Below are 18,200 nucleotides of genomic sequence, written 5' to 3'. Positions count from 1 at the left end.
CAAGCAATTCTAAGGCATGTACATTGTTTTTGACAAGTCATATATCAATTTTCTAGTAAAAAGGTGAAGAATTTGAAGGTCCATATGTAAATCATCATATTATTCTTGAATGTCAGTTATATTTGACATCTACTAAGAGATTTAAAACAGAGCCAAATACATCGTCTTTTTTTACAGTTCAGAGGTATACAGCAAATGTTAACATTTATTCGGATTGCTCCCACCAATGATATCAATCCCACACACTTAGCATGTGGGCTGATCCAGGCCCTACCTTACAAATATAAACTTATATGTCCTCCTTAAGAGAAAGAAGCTAAAACTTCATTGCTTATGTTTTATCCTGATTCAGGAAGACACTGAGCAGTTCCATATCAATGGTATTATTCTATGAGGTGTCGTAGGAATCAGGGGGGTTGTGTAAAATATATCACTCCATTTACCAATGTGGTAAACATTCACAAATGGGTAATTGAGTCTCCTCCTCATTCCCTATAATAAATAAAAGCATTGATTCCCCTATGTTTCTACACCTGCTATCTCCCCAAAGGGTAATTCTAACAAATAATTACAACTGAATTCAGTTTCCAAGCTATTGAATAAATTGTCTAATTACTTCAATGTAAACCATTGTGTTAACCTAAATTGGGTAATTTTTGTAATTAGAATCTTACTCAGGTATTACGATCATTATTACGATCATCATCGTATGTTGCCCTCAAATGCATCAATCACATGCAAAGACAAAAAAGGATTTTTGCTTGTACATGATTTGATGATTGATATCAGCACATCTTCAATCACTAAGCCAAGTGAAAATTCTTTTAAATATTCTTGTATGCAATATAACCCTCTTGACACTAAAGGGTAGTATAGCTCCTTGTATACATACCTTATATAAAGTTTATTTTCATAAAACCACACAACCAAAAACAATTTTCTCTCATTTAAAATCTGAAACACTATTATTTTTTGCCACATAGTTTGAAAAAGTAACAGCAGGGCGTTTCTTGAAAGTATTTCAAGAATTACATCATTAAAACCATTTCTTGCTGCTCTTGGACAAACAGTGGCCGTGCCAGGAAAACAGGAATGCATGATATTATTTTAATTAGAGCCAAATCCCTTAGTCAGCTTTAGAATTTCAATCTCTTTGCTTACATACTAATGTGTTTATAACATAGGCTAAAAAATTCTAAACACTTTTTACAATACCCATTCAGTATGGAAGCATAAATGGTAAATGGTATGACGAAAACCTGGTAATGAAGGCACCTGCAAAGCATTATAGACTATAATATATATAATAGACCTAATTGCATTAATAGTTCTAATGATATGTCAAATGTCAGTTTAAATATTATTCCAGAGCTAACAACAAGCCACACTAGATGGTATTTAGAAGTTACTGCTATGACATTGCACATTTTGTATTTTGCATATGACTTTTTTGCCTACATCTCTTAATTATGTTGGCTGCTGTTATAAAAATATATATATATATATATATATATATATTTATTTAGAGGAGGAAAAGAGAAGCCACATGAACAGAAGGGATAGTTTGCTTCCAAGAACTCTGCTGTGATCCACAGCAGCCATGTACAAATGTATACACAAAACTGTTCCCATTCATATGAATGGCAGCGGTAGGGAGGGCAGTCGAACATTTGGTAGAATGTTGAAGTGTACTGCAAGTACAGGGAGAAAACTGTAAAAGCAGATATTTATTTTGCTTCTGATATTCTGATATGCTATGAATTATAGGGTGTACACTCTTAGAGTAACAGTGTGATAGAGAATAAACTTGAGTGGATGTTTCTAGTTTTACTATTTTATTTTCCTTATTGCCTATTCATAGAATAAGCTGATGTTAAAATTGCTGAAACCCCAAAGGTTACAACCTTATCTAATAGATATTATCATATAATTGTAATCCATCTTCAACTCTAATTGTCAACATGTGGAGAGGAACACATGCGATATGTGAAATGGTGACTCCACCTGACTCCAAAACTGTTTCCAGCAGTCACAAGCTGTTCTTAGATGTTAACATCTTTGAAATATTAATAGGTATGCATCACATATCTGCTGAGACATTTTTCTTTATACCAATTGGGTATGTTTATAAAGCTTGAATGTGATCTTCTCCAAACATTCAGTGGTGGAGAATCAATCACTGTCATTTAAAACACATTCATCTGTAATATTCACCTGCACTAAATCTTAGCTAATGACCAATGCTTTAACGTGTAAGTATGCCACTTGGCATACATTATATTTATACAGAGACAATGGGCCTAATTTATCAATGAAATCCGCGCTCGCTGGTCGCGCGTACTTTCACGCTTCCAGCGAGCCGGTTTCCCGCGGTCCAGAGTCGAGTGCGCTCTTACACTCGCTGCCTCACTGCCAGCCGGATTCCTGCCTTGATATTAATGAGCAATAGGGGTCGCGAATCTGCCAATTAAGGCGATTAGATTTCAGCTGCGCGATTAAGGAGGATCTGTTAAGTTATCACTGGTGAGATCATAGCAATTAATTAGCGCACACCTGCTCTCTGTTCTGTGCGTATCTACAGTCCTTTACAGGTCAATTAGAATCTTTAATGCTTCATCTTCTTTTGGGTAAGTAATACTTTTTTAGGTTATATTGTACTCATTCACAAAATAATTTATTTATTGTTACATTTGTTGCACTGTTTTTATACTTTTTGGTTTGCTTTGCAACACTGCAAACTAATTGAGATCAAGCTGTATATATACTAGTAAGCACTTCATAATATGTCATCTGATTTTTTAGGGGAACAGTGACTTTTAATGCAAGCTCGCCAGTGTAAAGCTGCCGGAGATGCGCGGCTCCGGCCGCAAGCTCATTCAGTTGCTGAATTGCGCGACGGCTTATGATTTCGGATCGCGAATACGAATGCGCGAGCGAGCTTCCGATTTTGCATGATGAATCAGGCTCAATGTCTTTAATTGGTTTTATTGTTTGGCTTTAAAATTCCCAAGACTGTCAGAATATAGAGCAAACACCAAAAAACACTGCTGTCACTGCTCAAGACTATATTAGGAGAAAATAGTTATTTTTAAAATTTAGTTATACACAAATTACTGGAAAAGTCTTATCCTGGTAATCCCACTTCACAAAAATTGTGGTTAACAGATACAGATATGTATATCTTATAAAACCAACATTGCCATAAATATTTACTTCATAGATTTATGAAATCATGGATAATATTCCATTCAGTATCCACTACAATTATTATAATTCTTTATTATAATACTACATTATTATAAATAACACAATACTAACATTTTTACTTATATTATTAAAGGAACATATTTTCCAACATGAATCTCAGAGACCCGAGAGAGGACGGGGCAGATGTCCATTTGATTCAGATTCTTCTTTTACATCAATATTAACAGGTATTTATTTTTTTATATATTCAGCAAAATCATACTGCAAAATAAACAAAATACAAATTAACTTTTGTTTGCTATGCCTGTTTATATAGTGTTGTATATGTTTGTGTGTATTGTGAAATGCAGTGTAAAAGTTCCTAATGCAGAGGCACTTACAATATATAGTATTTTTTCCAGCATATGAGGCCAACATTTTGTTCATTCTACTACACAGTGGTATAAAAGTAGAAAAAGACATATCAGGAGGTGTGGTGAAATATACTTTTAAGTAATGCTTCTATAGTTAGGTCAGCAGTGGATGGAGATGACCTTTTCACTGATAATTTTAATGTCAGACTTTAAACAGGGTACTTTTACATGGGTTTAGTAGAACTTCCATCATGTCTTGTTAGAGCATGGACCATGTAGTGGTGCAGCGAGGAGAAAGAGGGGGTAGCATTGAGAGCTGATTTACACTTTAGCGATGCATTGCGGTGCATTAGTATGAGCTACTTGTGCATTAAGGAAATTTAGAACGCAACTCAGCACACCACACAACAAGTTAGACATGACACATTGCACATAGAACAATTCTGTTGCTACACATTTGCCAGGTGTAAATGGGTCCTTGGAGAAAGTACAGAGAAACTCGTTGCAGAGACTAATACAGGAACCTAGAGGCATCTATGGAAAAAGTTGAGCACATGTGAAAAGGACTGAATAAGGGCTTTTTATGTAAAAACGCCCTTTGTAATCCTTCATTATCATATTACCATAGTCATAGAAAATGTCAAAGTTTGAGATTTGTCACAGCTCAAAATCAAACTCACTATTTTACTGTAACACTTCTATCACCAAGAAACAAAACAGCCATACTCTGATATAATTAATATTCAAAGCTAAGTTTATTGCATCAGAAAGTACAAAGACCCCAGAAGGATCCTTAAGCTGCATACACACGTGCAATTCTTGTCGTTGGAAAGGATCTTTCACGATCCTTTCCAACGATAAGAACCGCAAGAAGCATGAACGAGTGATGTACATACAGCACCGTTCTGCTCTATGGAGAGGGGAGGGGGAGAGCGACGGAGCGGCACCCTGCTGCGCGCTCTCCCCCTTCCCTTGCATTAGGATCGCTCATCGTTCATCGTCCGTGGATTCGTCCTGGCGATGAACGACCTGGGCTGTACACACGCCAGATTCTCGCCCGATATCTGGCCGATGCCGATTATCGGGCGAGAAAAATTTGACGTGTGTATGCAGCTTTAGCCTCTAAGGGCATTTAACTTATCTAATATTCTTAGTCATAAAGATCACTTAGTTCATTGGCTGGGTGAAACTCATCATTGGTTGTAGGGTCTGGCAGAGTATTTGTAATGTTGTAATTCTGCCCTCCCTCCAACTGTGAAAAACACTACATCTTGCATATGATACACAAATATTAATATTAAATATTAATTAATATTATTAATAGTAGTATAAGTACTGTAGATACAGCATTAGAATAAACATGACTGGGGAGTTCAGAGGCTCCAGCCCAAAAAACCATCTGCTTGGACCCACCTTCCCTTACCCAAAACCAGTCAATTACACACACAGCATGGTTTGTTGTTTAATAAACATAGAATCTGATATTCCCTTAGACATTCCTTAGTGGGATTCTTCCAGGTCCGTGTGTTTCAATGACAGTAATTGATTCCCACCAGGGAACGTCTGAGGGAATGTCAGATTCCCTGTATTATAAAGAGAGCCCTTTGTGTCACTTTTTGTCTAGGAACAGCATTTGTTCTTTACTCAAAGTCACATAATTTAATCTAGAAAACATTTAATTTAGAAACGTTTTCAAAATACTACAGTAAAACATTTAAGAGGTTTTACAGAATGCATAAAATACTGACATATCACAATCATTTGTATTGTTTCCTATTTGATGTTTTACATATAAAATATGTGCAGATGTTCAGTGTTTTATATGCGCTCCAAAGAGTGGCTGAACTTGGCCTTTACAGCCTAACAATGATCTTTTGTGTGATTTTGTTTGAAATATGTGCTAACATAAGCCTATCCACATAAACTTGTCATCTACACTACTCCAACAGCCAAACCTGTTCATTTTAAGCCCAGTAAACCATGTTCTGTGGACTTTCCTAGAAAAAAAGGAAAATTGGGTTTAGTGTTACACACCATAAATTATATTCACTGTCATATCAGTACATGAGTTGTCTCAAGTAACCAACAAAAAACTTGGTTTACTGAATGTGTGTCGTGAAACATTATTACACGCATTCTGATTCGCCTGAATTCAGGCCATGCAATAGAAAAAAAGGTATTTCCATTAAAAGTTCTACTCATACCTACTACATTTGTATATTACTGTTCAGCATTTATCAGTCCAGCTATTCATTCCTTTCTCTTTTCAATGGAAGAGATGAACCACAAAGATTAAGTGTTCTATGAGCATGCAAGTGGCCATTTATCTATATAAGTAATAGGCAAAGGCATACATCATAATATGCACTAAAAAGGTGTCTAAACAGCAAATAAAAAATGTTACATATGATTATAATGGTTGATTTCATAAGCAATATAGGCTGCACCAATCATGCAAACAAAATTGTGTTTTTTACATTTCATTAAACATTGATTGGGTATTCTATGAAAATCATTCACTATGCTAAATGAAAATCATCTACTTGTAAAAATGTTAGTTTGTTTAGAATGTCCTTGCTTCTGCCCATGCACCTGTATGGATGCTTTACTTAAAGCACATATGTATTAGCCATTTCTCTGTAGCACTTTCGCCTCCTGACACATGCCTACATTCCTTCTGATGCCAAGGCACCTCCTTGCTCCCTGCCAGTGACAGAGCTGCAAGTTAGAGAATCTGGGGGTTAAATTTGGTGATCTGCAGCTACTCTGTCATTTCAGCAGCTAGTAAAGAGACTCCCACCATCATCCTGGAATGTATACATACCCATCAGTGAAAGGTTCTGCTTCACATGGAGTCTTAACAATGAAAGATTACCTACACCAAGTTGAATGCTGAGTCTGAAGTTTAAACCAAACAAGCAACAAGATAACAATATAGAGTCAAAAAATATGCTCTAAACATGTGGATTTGTATAATAACTGTCAATGCCAATTTGCAACGTTGGATTGCCTGCTATGCTTTTATATAGTCAAATAACTCATTAGTGAGCATTTCAGGCCTACTGAATTAAAATGTGGAAGCTAAAACGTTACATCAGTTCCTTGATTGTGGCTTGCTGGCAATATAGAATGGGTTACCTTACCTAGTTTTACAAGAACTTGTGTAGTTGTGTAGAAGTGTGTGTAAAATTGTTATGTGTGGCAAGCTTTGAACCATACACACACTAATGATTTAAAGTAGTAAAGTGCAATATGTGATAATGAAGAACATAGTGTTTATATTAACACTTTGGCCCCCTTGCTAGGTAGATTTCTCTGTATCATGCCCCCGCTGCGTTGTATCCTTTGGAGAATATTCTTCACACATTTTAATTGTATATTTTAAAAATATTACCTGGCACACTGATTCTGGAAAATCAAACTGTTGGTTGGTTCATAGTCATAGATGCCTTCTGGCCACAAATCAGCCTATATGCCTGTGGATTTTCAATTATTGACATACCTGATTTGTCATGTTTATGGCCAACATCTGTTTTGGGAGCCATCTGCAGCCAGGATTTGACTAAGATCTAAGAGCTGCCCAGTCACAGTGATCACCAAACACCAAAGGCATATATTATTTCTGATCGTTCTTCTATTTCATGTCTTGGCAATGAAAAGATTGATTTAGCAATTTGTCATTATTTTAATGCTCTGCCACCTATTTTATTATATCAAGCATGAAACTGTTTGTCATATAGAGTTATTTATGATAGTAATTTACAGAGCACAGTCTGCAGTACTTCATAGAATACATAGACCATTCCCATCATCAGTTCCTCACCCACAAAGTGTTCCAGTGTTCTCATCAGTTAGATACAAACATCAGTTTAAAGAATATTCAAGGATATTCATTTCATGAAAGGCAAACAGTAATGAAGAAAATTCTATAACCTATTTCACAATGTTACCTCAGTTATGAAAAATATTGTATTACATGTACATGTTTATCATTATTATTATTATGATTAATATTATTTATAAACTCTATTTATATTACATCAACATATTACACAGCAATGTACATTAAATAAGGGTTGCAAGTGTGACCACCCTGCCCAGAAGAGCTTACAATCGTTTACAATACATGTACAATTTTATTTTATATTAATTATGGGTAAAACAAACAAAGAAAAGGCCAACATTTTCATGTGTTCCGGCTTGTGTTTTTTAGCTTTACCGTAGCCTTTAATGGCAGTGTACAGTGCACAAAAATGTGCACATCATATCATTTAGAAAAGGCACTTCATTCCTGGCAACATCAGACAGACTTTTTACTATCTAAAATTAACTGTTCTTGGAGTTCATTATAAATGTGTACTAAAACATATACAGTATATACTGTATATGTTTTAGTACACATTTATAATGAACTCCACACTATATTAAAGAATATTCAAAACTTTTATGTTTTTAAGATGAGAATACAACTGGTTATTGCAACCCACATTGGGCCTGATAGATTAAAGTTCTCCAAACCTGGAGAACATAGACTATCATGGGAGAACCTGGGTGATCCAGCAAACTTGGTATGGACTTGGTCTAGGATTGAAAACATTTGCAAACTTATAGCAAATTTTTTAAATAAATCCATTTCAGGATTGCCGTAAAACACCCAGGTTCTCCTATGAGAGTCTTCTTTCTGTCTTGGAGAACTTTATTAAATCAATTAGGAAGCAATGTATAAACAAAGTGACTGCAATAGGCCTTAGGAGTTTTGCAATACTGAAATGCAACAAGGATCAGAAAAGGTAAAAATATTTTTAAATATAGTGTGTGTATGTGTGTCAGCACAAGATGCACAGTGATTTATCAAAATAAATGGCATGCAGTTAAGATTTTCAAGCTTATATTGCTTTTGCCTACCTAATCAGCAAAGTTTTTAAACATGACCCTGCTGCTGAAGATGCACAGAATATACTTCATACTAATATTATAGTATATAATATAGAAAATATATATATAGTATAGAAACTGCCTTTACTTGTTTCTAATAGGTCAACTGCTGCAAGTCCCACATTCTTTCCTTCCCTTGCACATTCTGTTTCTGATTTAGTCTGATGTAAGTTTGCCACCTAGTGGACATTGACCAGCTCTGCCTATGTGATGTCAGTTATGTCAGTATGAAAGGTATTTGCCAATGAACTAGAGTTCAAATTGTTCCAAATAAATATACTATATAAAACACCATATGTTTCCTATTTAGACTGGGAAGATCTGCACAATACAACTTTTATATTTTGCCATCCTGCAGGAATACTTCTACTCAGACGTTCATGTTGGCCTTTATGTAGCTCTGATTAGTGAACTGAAACAATTTCCCAGAGTGGTCACCTTTAACATTTGTACAGTACTTTGATCAGAAGGTTTTCTTGACTCAGTATTACAAAATGTTCCTTTTTTAACAACTTGGGAGCAAATCATGAAATAGCTTTTATTCAATAAATTTAAACATTAATGATGATGTATACCTTCTTGTGAATGGCCAAAGAGAAGGTAATTTTCAAGAGTTAACACACATTAGTATTAAGTTGTAAGGCCTTTAATAACTTACATGAATTATTGCATATAATTTAAATAATGTATTTATATAATGTAAATAACTGTGTGCTTAAAAATCTGTAAGGAATTTTCCAAAACATGGGGGTAAAATATTTGCACTTGCAACATTTGTTACCTTCATACATTGGAATTTACCTAAATACACTACAAAGTGCCACTGCACCTAAGATTCATTCTGTTGTGATGTTGTTCTATCATGAAGAATAATTCAGTTTAAGGCTGACAAGTCAGTCCACTGGGTTGGAACATTCTATGGTAATTCCTATTGTTCTCTAATTATTTCTTCATAGAGAATTTTTCCAATATGCACATCCAGTCATTGTGCAAGTCAGTGAAAAAACGAGTGGCAATCTGATGGTTACCAGTCTAATGGGTAAAAAACAAACACGTATGATAATCTTCAGACCTTATTGAGAGCCCTTTATAATATGGCAGACTTCTTATTGATCAAAAAGTTGCATTTTTACTAGGGAATCAACCTTTTATACTCCATTGCAGACTATTGCTGGTCTGAACTGAAGGAATAAAACTTAGCAGGCAATTTTCCTGATGTTGCTTACAATTATTACTATACATAAAGCAATCAAAGTGAACAACCATCAGTAGCAAACACCCTAGGTGAGTTTTACAGCAAAGTGCTTATGTACCTCTCAGATTTCTCTTGACCAAAGGTCGAAACTTAAAGAAAGCTGAAGGTAAAATTCCAATTGTTGTTCCAATCAACCAAATTGTTCCAGTGGTGGTAAGATTTACCAACCTAGAGCTTATGAAACACATTGGAGTGTTAGACATCACTAGTTAAACCATATGTTTCGATAACAAGGAAATAATATAAGCAGAAAGCATAGGATGCTGAAATACAGCTAAACCACGTAACTGTATTGTTTTCTAACAGGTGGTGAATTATTTGTTGGTCTGTACAATGACTTCTGGGGAAGAGATGCCACTTTATTTAGGAGCATGGGACATCTGCCATACATTCGAACAGAGCATGATGATGATCGAATCTTAAAAGGTAATCAAACCAAAATCATTTGTTTTATTACCTCCACTATACTCCTGGGGGTGTTTGATGGAAACATATCTGGTCACAAAATAGCTTTTCCTAGTATCTTACCAAAATATTCTGGTATTACCAAAAAATGAGTTGACACTACCGTATGTCTACATGCCAGATTCATTCCCTGTAGGTCATTCAAATGCCACTAAAACTTGGGCCACTGTGTAATGCAACCAGTGACTTGCTCCCATGATCATTGACTATAGCCTCCCTATCATAGCTTCTCCATCTTACTGTTGGCCCATCACTGTGGTGAGTGACCTCCCCCTAAGGCCACTCATTAGAGGCCTCGCTGTAATAAGGTGGGAAAGAAGGATGGAACAGACCCCAGCCTACCACAAGCTGGTGTCCTTTGGTTTGATATAAAGAAAAAAATGTAATAATAGGTGACTGCACTCAAAGTGGTATAAGTGTAGATGGATTTTAGTATCACATTTATATTTTTCAGTTTGGCAGTTGTACTACTTTTTACCCATCAAAGTATATTTGGAAGCTTCCTATCTTTTTTTATCTAAAATCATCATTTGGGTTTTACAATATATTTTTAGTGTCCTAATAGCAGATCGTAACATCAAAAATAGCCACCACTCCGCCATTCCTTGGAGGCTTCCAGCCACAACCACCAAGTTTAAACTATTGGGAAGTACTATCCTATAAACCAGGCTGTTGTCATAAGGAAATATCGAACTAAAGAACATTACAAAGGAGAAATAAAAATAAATACTTGCAATAGGATTACAGCAAAGAGTAACTGTGCTGTTTGAATAATAACATTGTATTGATCTATTTCACTTTTTGTATAGAACCGAAGTTTGTAGGCTCCTTTATGATTCCTGACAATGAGGACAAAGACGACAATAAAATATACTTCTTTTACACTGAAAAGGCAATGGAAGGAGACAACGGAGCCCAAGCTATTTATTCTAGGGTGGGAAGAGACTGTGCTGTAAGTACATTTTGTATACAAATATAAGATGCAATATTTTAACTATTGTAGACATGTATAGGTATTTAGGTTTATGTGGCTCTGTTCACAAAGAGTTATTACGTAAGAATAATACTTGGTAAAATGTTTATCCATTAAGTCTTTACTACTATTAAGTGCTCAGATTTGATGATCTGATGTCTAGGCCTGGCCTATAAAATTCTAGTAAATCTTGTGTTATCTAAGACATGCATTAAATCCAGTTTCTATGAATCTGCCTACATGAACCTTGGGACATAAGATTAGAATATTATATACCTGTATTAAAGGGCAGACTTTAACACCGCTTTATATGTACGGTATATACTGATATAGATGGATTTGTTTTCCTACCATTGTGCTATTTTGTAGGACTGTATATTTGTTTCACAATTTATGAAATAAACACTGAAATATTTATCCTGTGTCTTTTATAATCTATGTTTTTTTATAACAAACCTGAATGCAATGACTCATGAGTGAAACTAAATAAATTTGGTTCAACTTTAAATTTTGTCACCCTAGGACTAAGCTTTTGTAGCTTTTTCATGAATGCTGAGTGACTGTATAAGGAACATTCACTATTATGATTTCATGAACATTTATCACTATGTGGGTGGACTGAATGTGTTATGATACAGGAACACGCAGTTACTGGAATATACTCTCTGTGAACTAGCTTTGATTTATTTGTTTTAAAGTTTTTGGTAGACCTATTAAACTCTTCTAGTATCAAGTTAAGAGAACTTTTCAGACAGTAAATGTTTTATACTTTCTTCTTTATATATATATATATATATATATATATATATATATATATATATGAATATATAATAATATATTAATTAATTTTTTGTAGAATGACGTTGGGGGTCAGAGAATGATGGTAAATAAATGGACTACATTTCTCAAATCAAGACTGGTTTGCTCTGTACCCGGTCCCCATGGGATTGACACACACTTTGATGAGCTAGGTAAACTTTTTAAATGTTCAATGTATAGTTGCTACATTTTTTAAATGTATTTTACACCTTTGCATTGTACAGTTTGAGGCAGTTTTGTACATCTCAGAACATTTAATGGAAATATGTGCTTTTCCACAGTTATCGTTTTCCAGGTATCTCTCTATTAGATATCAGTGTCACACTCATGAATGTAAAAGTTTTATTTACTGCCAAAATTATCTGCTACAGTTGTTGAAATTTCCATGCACATATTGTAATGGTGTAGCTTAGATCGCTATATTATGCTCCAAACTCTGCATTTAAAGTACTTCTTTCATGCATCGAAGTTGCCGTAGCTGGCCACTGTCTGAAAATGCTAGTATCTTGATTCACTAACTTTAAGTCAAAGACTAAAAACAAGCATGCTGTAGCAATGATCCAGGTCAAACCAATGGGACCAATGTATCAACATGACATCCAAGGTGGCTAGAATTTTCAATATTGTGGTAAGCATTGGGGTTAGGTTATGTTTACTTTACATAAATTGACACAAGGGTAAAGATTAAGACCCAATACTGTACAATGAGTTCAAAGAATAATTATACAAAGACCAAACATTGTAAAATGGTCCTAATCTTAAAATCCTAAAATCCTAATTAGGTGTAATGCTGGCTTGGCTACTTACAAAACAATATAATGTTTAGTAAATATCACCAATAGAAGAAACATATAAGTAGATCTGTTGGCCAAACACATCTTTATGACCCCGTCTTATGTGTCCTTCGCCTTTTTTTATGCTGTACTATGTCTTACAAACAAGCATTTAGCAGTGTCTCATTTTGAATTGAAAGGCAGGGTATAATGAGAATTTGCTAAAATAGGAGATATTTAGAACCACTCTGAGGCAGGATGAGACTGATTTTTGGTGATTTGGTGGGTCTGTAGCCAAATATTGTAATGAGCCAAGCTCAGTCTACCCACTTGTAACTCATAAAAGATAAACCTGAACAGATTAAAATGGTAATCATGTGTTGGGAATGCTGTTATTGTTTACAATAGATCAGGGGTTTCAAACTCAAATACACAGAGGGCCAAAATTAAAAACTTAGACCATGTTGCAGGCCAAACTTGAAATTTATTGAAAAAACAAATATTCTCAATAAGAAGAAACAAAAACACATGAGAAGAGCATGCAGTAATATGCAGTGGATTGATCTAAGTGATTCCACTGCATATTACTGCATGCGCTTCTCATGTGTTCTTGTTACTTCTTACTGAGATTAATAGTTTTACTTTGCCAGAGAATGCAATGTGAAACCAAACAAACTGCTGCATTCATTTGGTTTCACATTGCATTCTCTGAATATTGAGCTCACCTGTCAGTATAAAAGGACGTGCCAGATTTGGCCCGCGGGCCAGAGTTTTACACCCCTGGAATACATGATAGACTATGATGATCATTAATATTGTTTTAATAAGTACAAATACTATGGATACATTCATTTTCCTATTTCTTTGTTGCAGAGGATGTTTTCTTGTTAAACACCAGAGATGGTAAAAACCCTGAGATATTTGCTTTGTTTAGCACCACCAGGTAGGAGTTATTGTTTTTATTTAAAAGTTTGTGAATGCAATTCATTACCCAATATATTTCTAATGCTTTTTTTGTTTAATGTAAGAGAAAAAAATATTTCACTGTATATTTATTGTTTATATTTTTATATTTAAAGCTGCTAAACTGCATTTGAATTTGTTTTTACATGTTTACACTGCTATACCACGGGCCTTTCTTATACAGGCAGTCCCTGGGTTACATACGAGATACAGACTGTAGGTTTGTTCTTAACTTGAATTTGTATGTATGTCTGAACAAGTACAATGTTTTAATAAATGCAATTGGGACAGATGTTTGTCTCAACATATTATTAGTCAGTGTGGTGTCAGTTAATGTATAAAATCTTCAATGTGAGCTAATCACAAACAAAGCAAAAAAAAAAATTTATGGAGCCTAGACATTCATTATAGAAAGCTGTGCTTTGATATGCAAATAGAAACAACTGCAGAGTTTGTCTTGGTCAATAAAGAGTTACAAGAGCTTGCAGAACAGAAAAAGACTTCTTCTGCAAGTCATGCGAAATGCCCCCTGCCCCCCATCAATCCTCCCCCCTGCACAGGAACGAGCAGGAAAGAAATGTTCTAGGAGTTGTCTGTATGTTGGATGTCCTTAACTCTGGGACTACCTGTACAAAACCACTTTTCCCCACTACTATTAGCAATACATGATTTGTGGAACCAGGATATGTTGTGGTTTTGTACAATTATCACAGTTGTTTAGATTCCAATTATGTAGTAAATCTGAATAGCGCATCCTCTATCTCCCTTGTTCAAGGTTTGCCAGCCCCTAATATACGTAGATATTCAAAATGATATATGGACAAGCATAGAGAAAGGAGAACAGTGGCAAATTACATAATGAGAAAAGTTTATTTAGGTTGCACAATTACTTTTCTAATACAGACCCACTGTTTTAAGGATATGCCAGCTTTGTACAAGTTTAAGGATAGGCTTAAAAAATATAATAAATCAAAATAGACCGATGAATGTCTGTTGGTCCTGGCGTATTTCACTCACTTCTTCAGGGAAAGGCAGGGACATCAATTAAAATAGATATTCCATTCCAAAGGTTGGGAATGTAAGGCTGTACTGGGGTTATGATACATGGATCTTACTGCGTGAAAAATGTAGTAAGTCTAACTAACTATGTATATTTTACCAATAAATTTATTCAAATAAATCTTTGCATCCTATTGAGGTGCACTTTGGTAAAGTAGAGCTATACTGAGAGATTACGCACATACATGGCCACATGACCTACTTTTTCTGATAATTTAGCATGCTATTGAGAATATATTAAACATCTCCAAGCTTCTTTATAGGCTTTTGTGTCTAATCATCATCCAAATGCCTCTAACATGAGATGCCACTGATAGGTTAGTTGGAGATTTTACTAAGTGGACAGAGAAGCATGGTTCTAGTACAATAGTGTGGGCACACAACTTATGTGTGTGGGGTCTTTTCTGTACTTCTCATTTAGAGATCAAATATTTTCTCATGCTTAATGCTTTTTGGTTATGATTTGTTAATGTCCCTGGTTATTCTTCAGTTTTCTGAAGATAATATATTTTATGGTAAAGATAAAATAAAACATATTTTTTTTTTGTTTTTCAGCAATATTTTTAAAGGCTATGCAGTATGTGTCTACCATATGGCTAGTATACGTGAGGCATTTCATGGCCCGTATGCCCACAAGGAAGGACCAGAATACCACTGGTCAATGTATGAAGGCAGAGTTCCTTATCCAAGGCCTGGCTCAGTAAGTGTTTTACTATTAAAATGCAGATAGTCAAAACAAGTACTAAATCTAGTTACTGTGTAATGCATAGGCTTTATAAAGAAAACAATACCCTTTGATTACCTTTCTTGTCAAAGTCAGATCCTCCCTAATTCGTGACGTAGGCTGCATACACATGTTCAGTTATAGCGTAAATAAGGAGAGATTGTTTCCAGAGACAAAAGAGAGACAGATGAATGAATGAGCGCTGTACACACAGCACCGTTCTGTTCAATAGAGAAGGGAGAACGAGAGAACGTTACTTCACTGTGCTCAGATGCACTCGACAGATGCACTTATGCAGTATTAAAGTGCCTATTTATTATATATATATATTTATATATATATATATATATATACTATACACTATACATACACACACTTCTGTACAGCTGCATTTTAAGTGTTTCAAGCTTATTCAACATAATATATTTTAAACTAAGTTTACAAAAGACATGTTACCTGCCAAAAATAACTACCAGCTTTCTGCAATCATTTTATGCTATTTCTTTGTGCCTCCAGCTGAGCTAAATTATTCAGTGTGGAACGGCGTGACACATCGAACTAATGCAATGCCAAGCAGCAATCAAATTGCATGTGACTGCTAATTAAGCCATGAAGTCTCACTACAGAACAGTCTCTGTGTTGGTTGCATGGAGTTCTAAACTTGGAAATATTAATGTGATTGTTGGAGAGAATGAATATGTAATTACCCAGCTGTTGACAGAACTCATTGCACTAACCCTTGGTGGGGGTAAACTTGGGACTATTATGATTTACAGATCCACAGGTCATACTTTTTAAATGATTGCTATGAGTCAGCCATGAGGTGTATATTAGGAATGTCTAATGTGAATGAGAGATCATTTTTATCACCTTTCATATCCATACTTTAAATGCAGGGGTTCCAGTATTAAGCTGTGTTTCTGCACGCTGGTACTCTACTAGACAATAGAGACTTTTGAAAAACATATTTAGTTCTTGATGTAATTAAATTATGGGATAAAAAAAGATACATTCACATTGATCAGTTGTTTTACTTTGCAAATAACATATTTTGATTTGCATATTGAATTGTTATATGGGCAGTTTACATTCTGTTCATTCTTTCATTTATTAATAGGCTAAAGGTCGATCAAAGTCTATAGTCTAGAGCACAGGACTACAGATACATGCTTATGAATGGGTCAGATAAAAGTTGCAAAAAAAAAATAATAACCACATTGCTAGGAAGGTGAAGCAGAAAAAGAAGACATTTTACAACCAAATCTTTTCTGGTTAACCTGATAAAATGCCATTAAAATATGTGTAAAGAGAACATTATTTATTACTACAAGTCTATTGTATATATCACCTATCTTATCTTTATTATACTAATGCACTCTATGCCTTCTATTGCCCCTTATTCTTTTTTTAAATGATAAAGAGACACTCATATAAAAACTGTCTATGCATTACCATAATGTTAATTTTATTTTTAGGCCTGAATAGAATTGCTAGTTCAACAAACAAAAATTAGGATTTACTAATTCACCGTTGTGCTGCACATACCATTCATATGGTTAAAATTAAAGTAATTGACATTTACTTTTCTTTGTTGTTTGATTTTCAGTGTGCAAGCAAGGTAAATGGAGGTCATTATGGGACTACCAAGGATTATCCTGATGAGGCTTTACGCTTTGCTAGGAGTCACCCTCTAATGTATGAGACCATTAAACCTGTCCATAAAAGGCCTATTCTTGTCAAGGTTGATGGAAAATACAACTTGAAACAGATTGCTGTAGACAGGGTGGAGGCAGAGGACGGTCAATATCATGTTATGTTTCTGGGAACAGGTAAAAAGCCTTGCTATATAGGGTGTATATTGTTAAGATTAATTTACTTTTTTTGTAAGACCTTTACTTTTGTCTAATTAGTTAAAATTAATGTACTGTTAAAAATTTCATGTAATAACATTTACATGTAACCAACGTTTAAATTATTTATATAAAATCAATATCCTACAAGCATGCATTTATTACAGGGTAACATACATTTTACAGGGAATTGTTGGGGTTTAAAATTATAAAAATAGAAAACCTATTACAGTGTCTTTGGTTTTTGGCCGTCTGGGTGACCTACAGATTTAAGACGGTGGGGTTGATTTATTAAAGAAATTCATGTGAGACTTCATATTGCATGCCAAAAAAAAAGTTAAAAACAATTAAAACAACATTCCCCATGTAACTACTAATCCAATATAGCAAGGAAAAACTAGCAAATGGAAAATAAAACAAGACCGATGCTGACCCGGGTTACTAGAAGAAAAAACAAATATGCAACAGTACAAATATGAATAGATAGCCATATTAATGTATAACATATTAATGTATACCAGTACTGTGCTATACAGTACAATGTGAACTCTAACTCTGGTTACAGCAAGATGATTCCTCCATGGGTGATAACAAAAAAACATAGTGCAGCAAATTAATGCTTAGAAAAGCTGAACAGTAGCTTTTCTGTGTGCTGGTTAATAGTGGTAAATATTCATTTTTAATATGAAATACAATTATCTGACTGCAAAAAAAATATTATAATCTTACCTAGCTCAATGCATAAAATAAATTATATGTATATATATCCATAATAGGAAATAATTCATTAAAAAATGTTGCACCAATCCATTTAGTATGTATGC

The 18,200-nt window shown here is 34.6% G+C and overlaps 1 protein-coding gene across 1 annotated transcript in view; it reads left to right on the top strand.

Moving 5' to 3' along the window:
- Positions 1-18,200, top strand: part of SEMA3E (semaphorin 3E) — a 79,994-nt gene that overhangs the window by 52,157 nt on the left and 9,637 nt on the right. Inside the window, exons 5-11 of the mRNA XM_072401744.1 lie at positions 3,341-3,434; positions 10,057-10,176; positions 11,025-11,167; positions 12,045-12,159; positions 13,654-13,723; positions 15,358-15,502; positions 17,133-17,355. Of these exons, the coding sequence (XP_072257845.1) occupies positions 3,341-3,434; positions 10,057-10,176; positions 11,025-11,167; positions 12,045-12,159; positions 13,654-13,723; positions 15,358-15,502; positions 17,133-17,355 (910 nt within the window). The remainder of the gene's footprint in view (positions 1-3,340; positions 3,435-10,056; positions 10,177-11,024; positions 11,168-12,044; positions 12,160-13,653; positions 13,724-15,357; positions 15,503-17,132; positions 17,356-18,200) is intronic.

Source organism: Pyxicephalus adspersus, chromosome 2 (assembly GCF_032062135.1).
Source record: "Pyxicephalus adspersus chromosome 2, UCB_Pads_2.0, whole genome shotgun sequence".
Lineage (NCBI taxonomy): Eukaryota > Metazoa > Chordata > Amphibia > Anura > Pyxicephalidae > Pyxicephalus > Pyxicephalus adspersus.
This window is presented reverse-complemented; position numbering and strand designations above follow the sequence as displayed.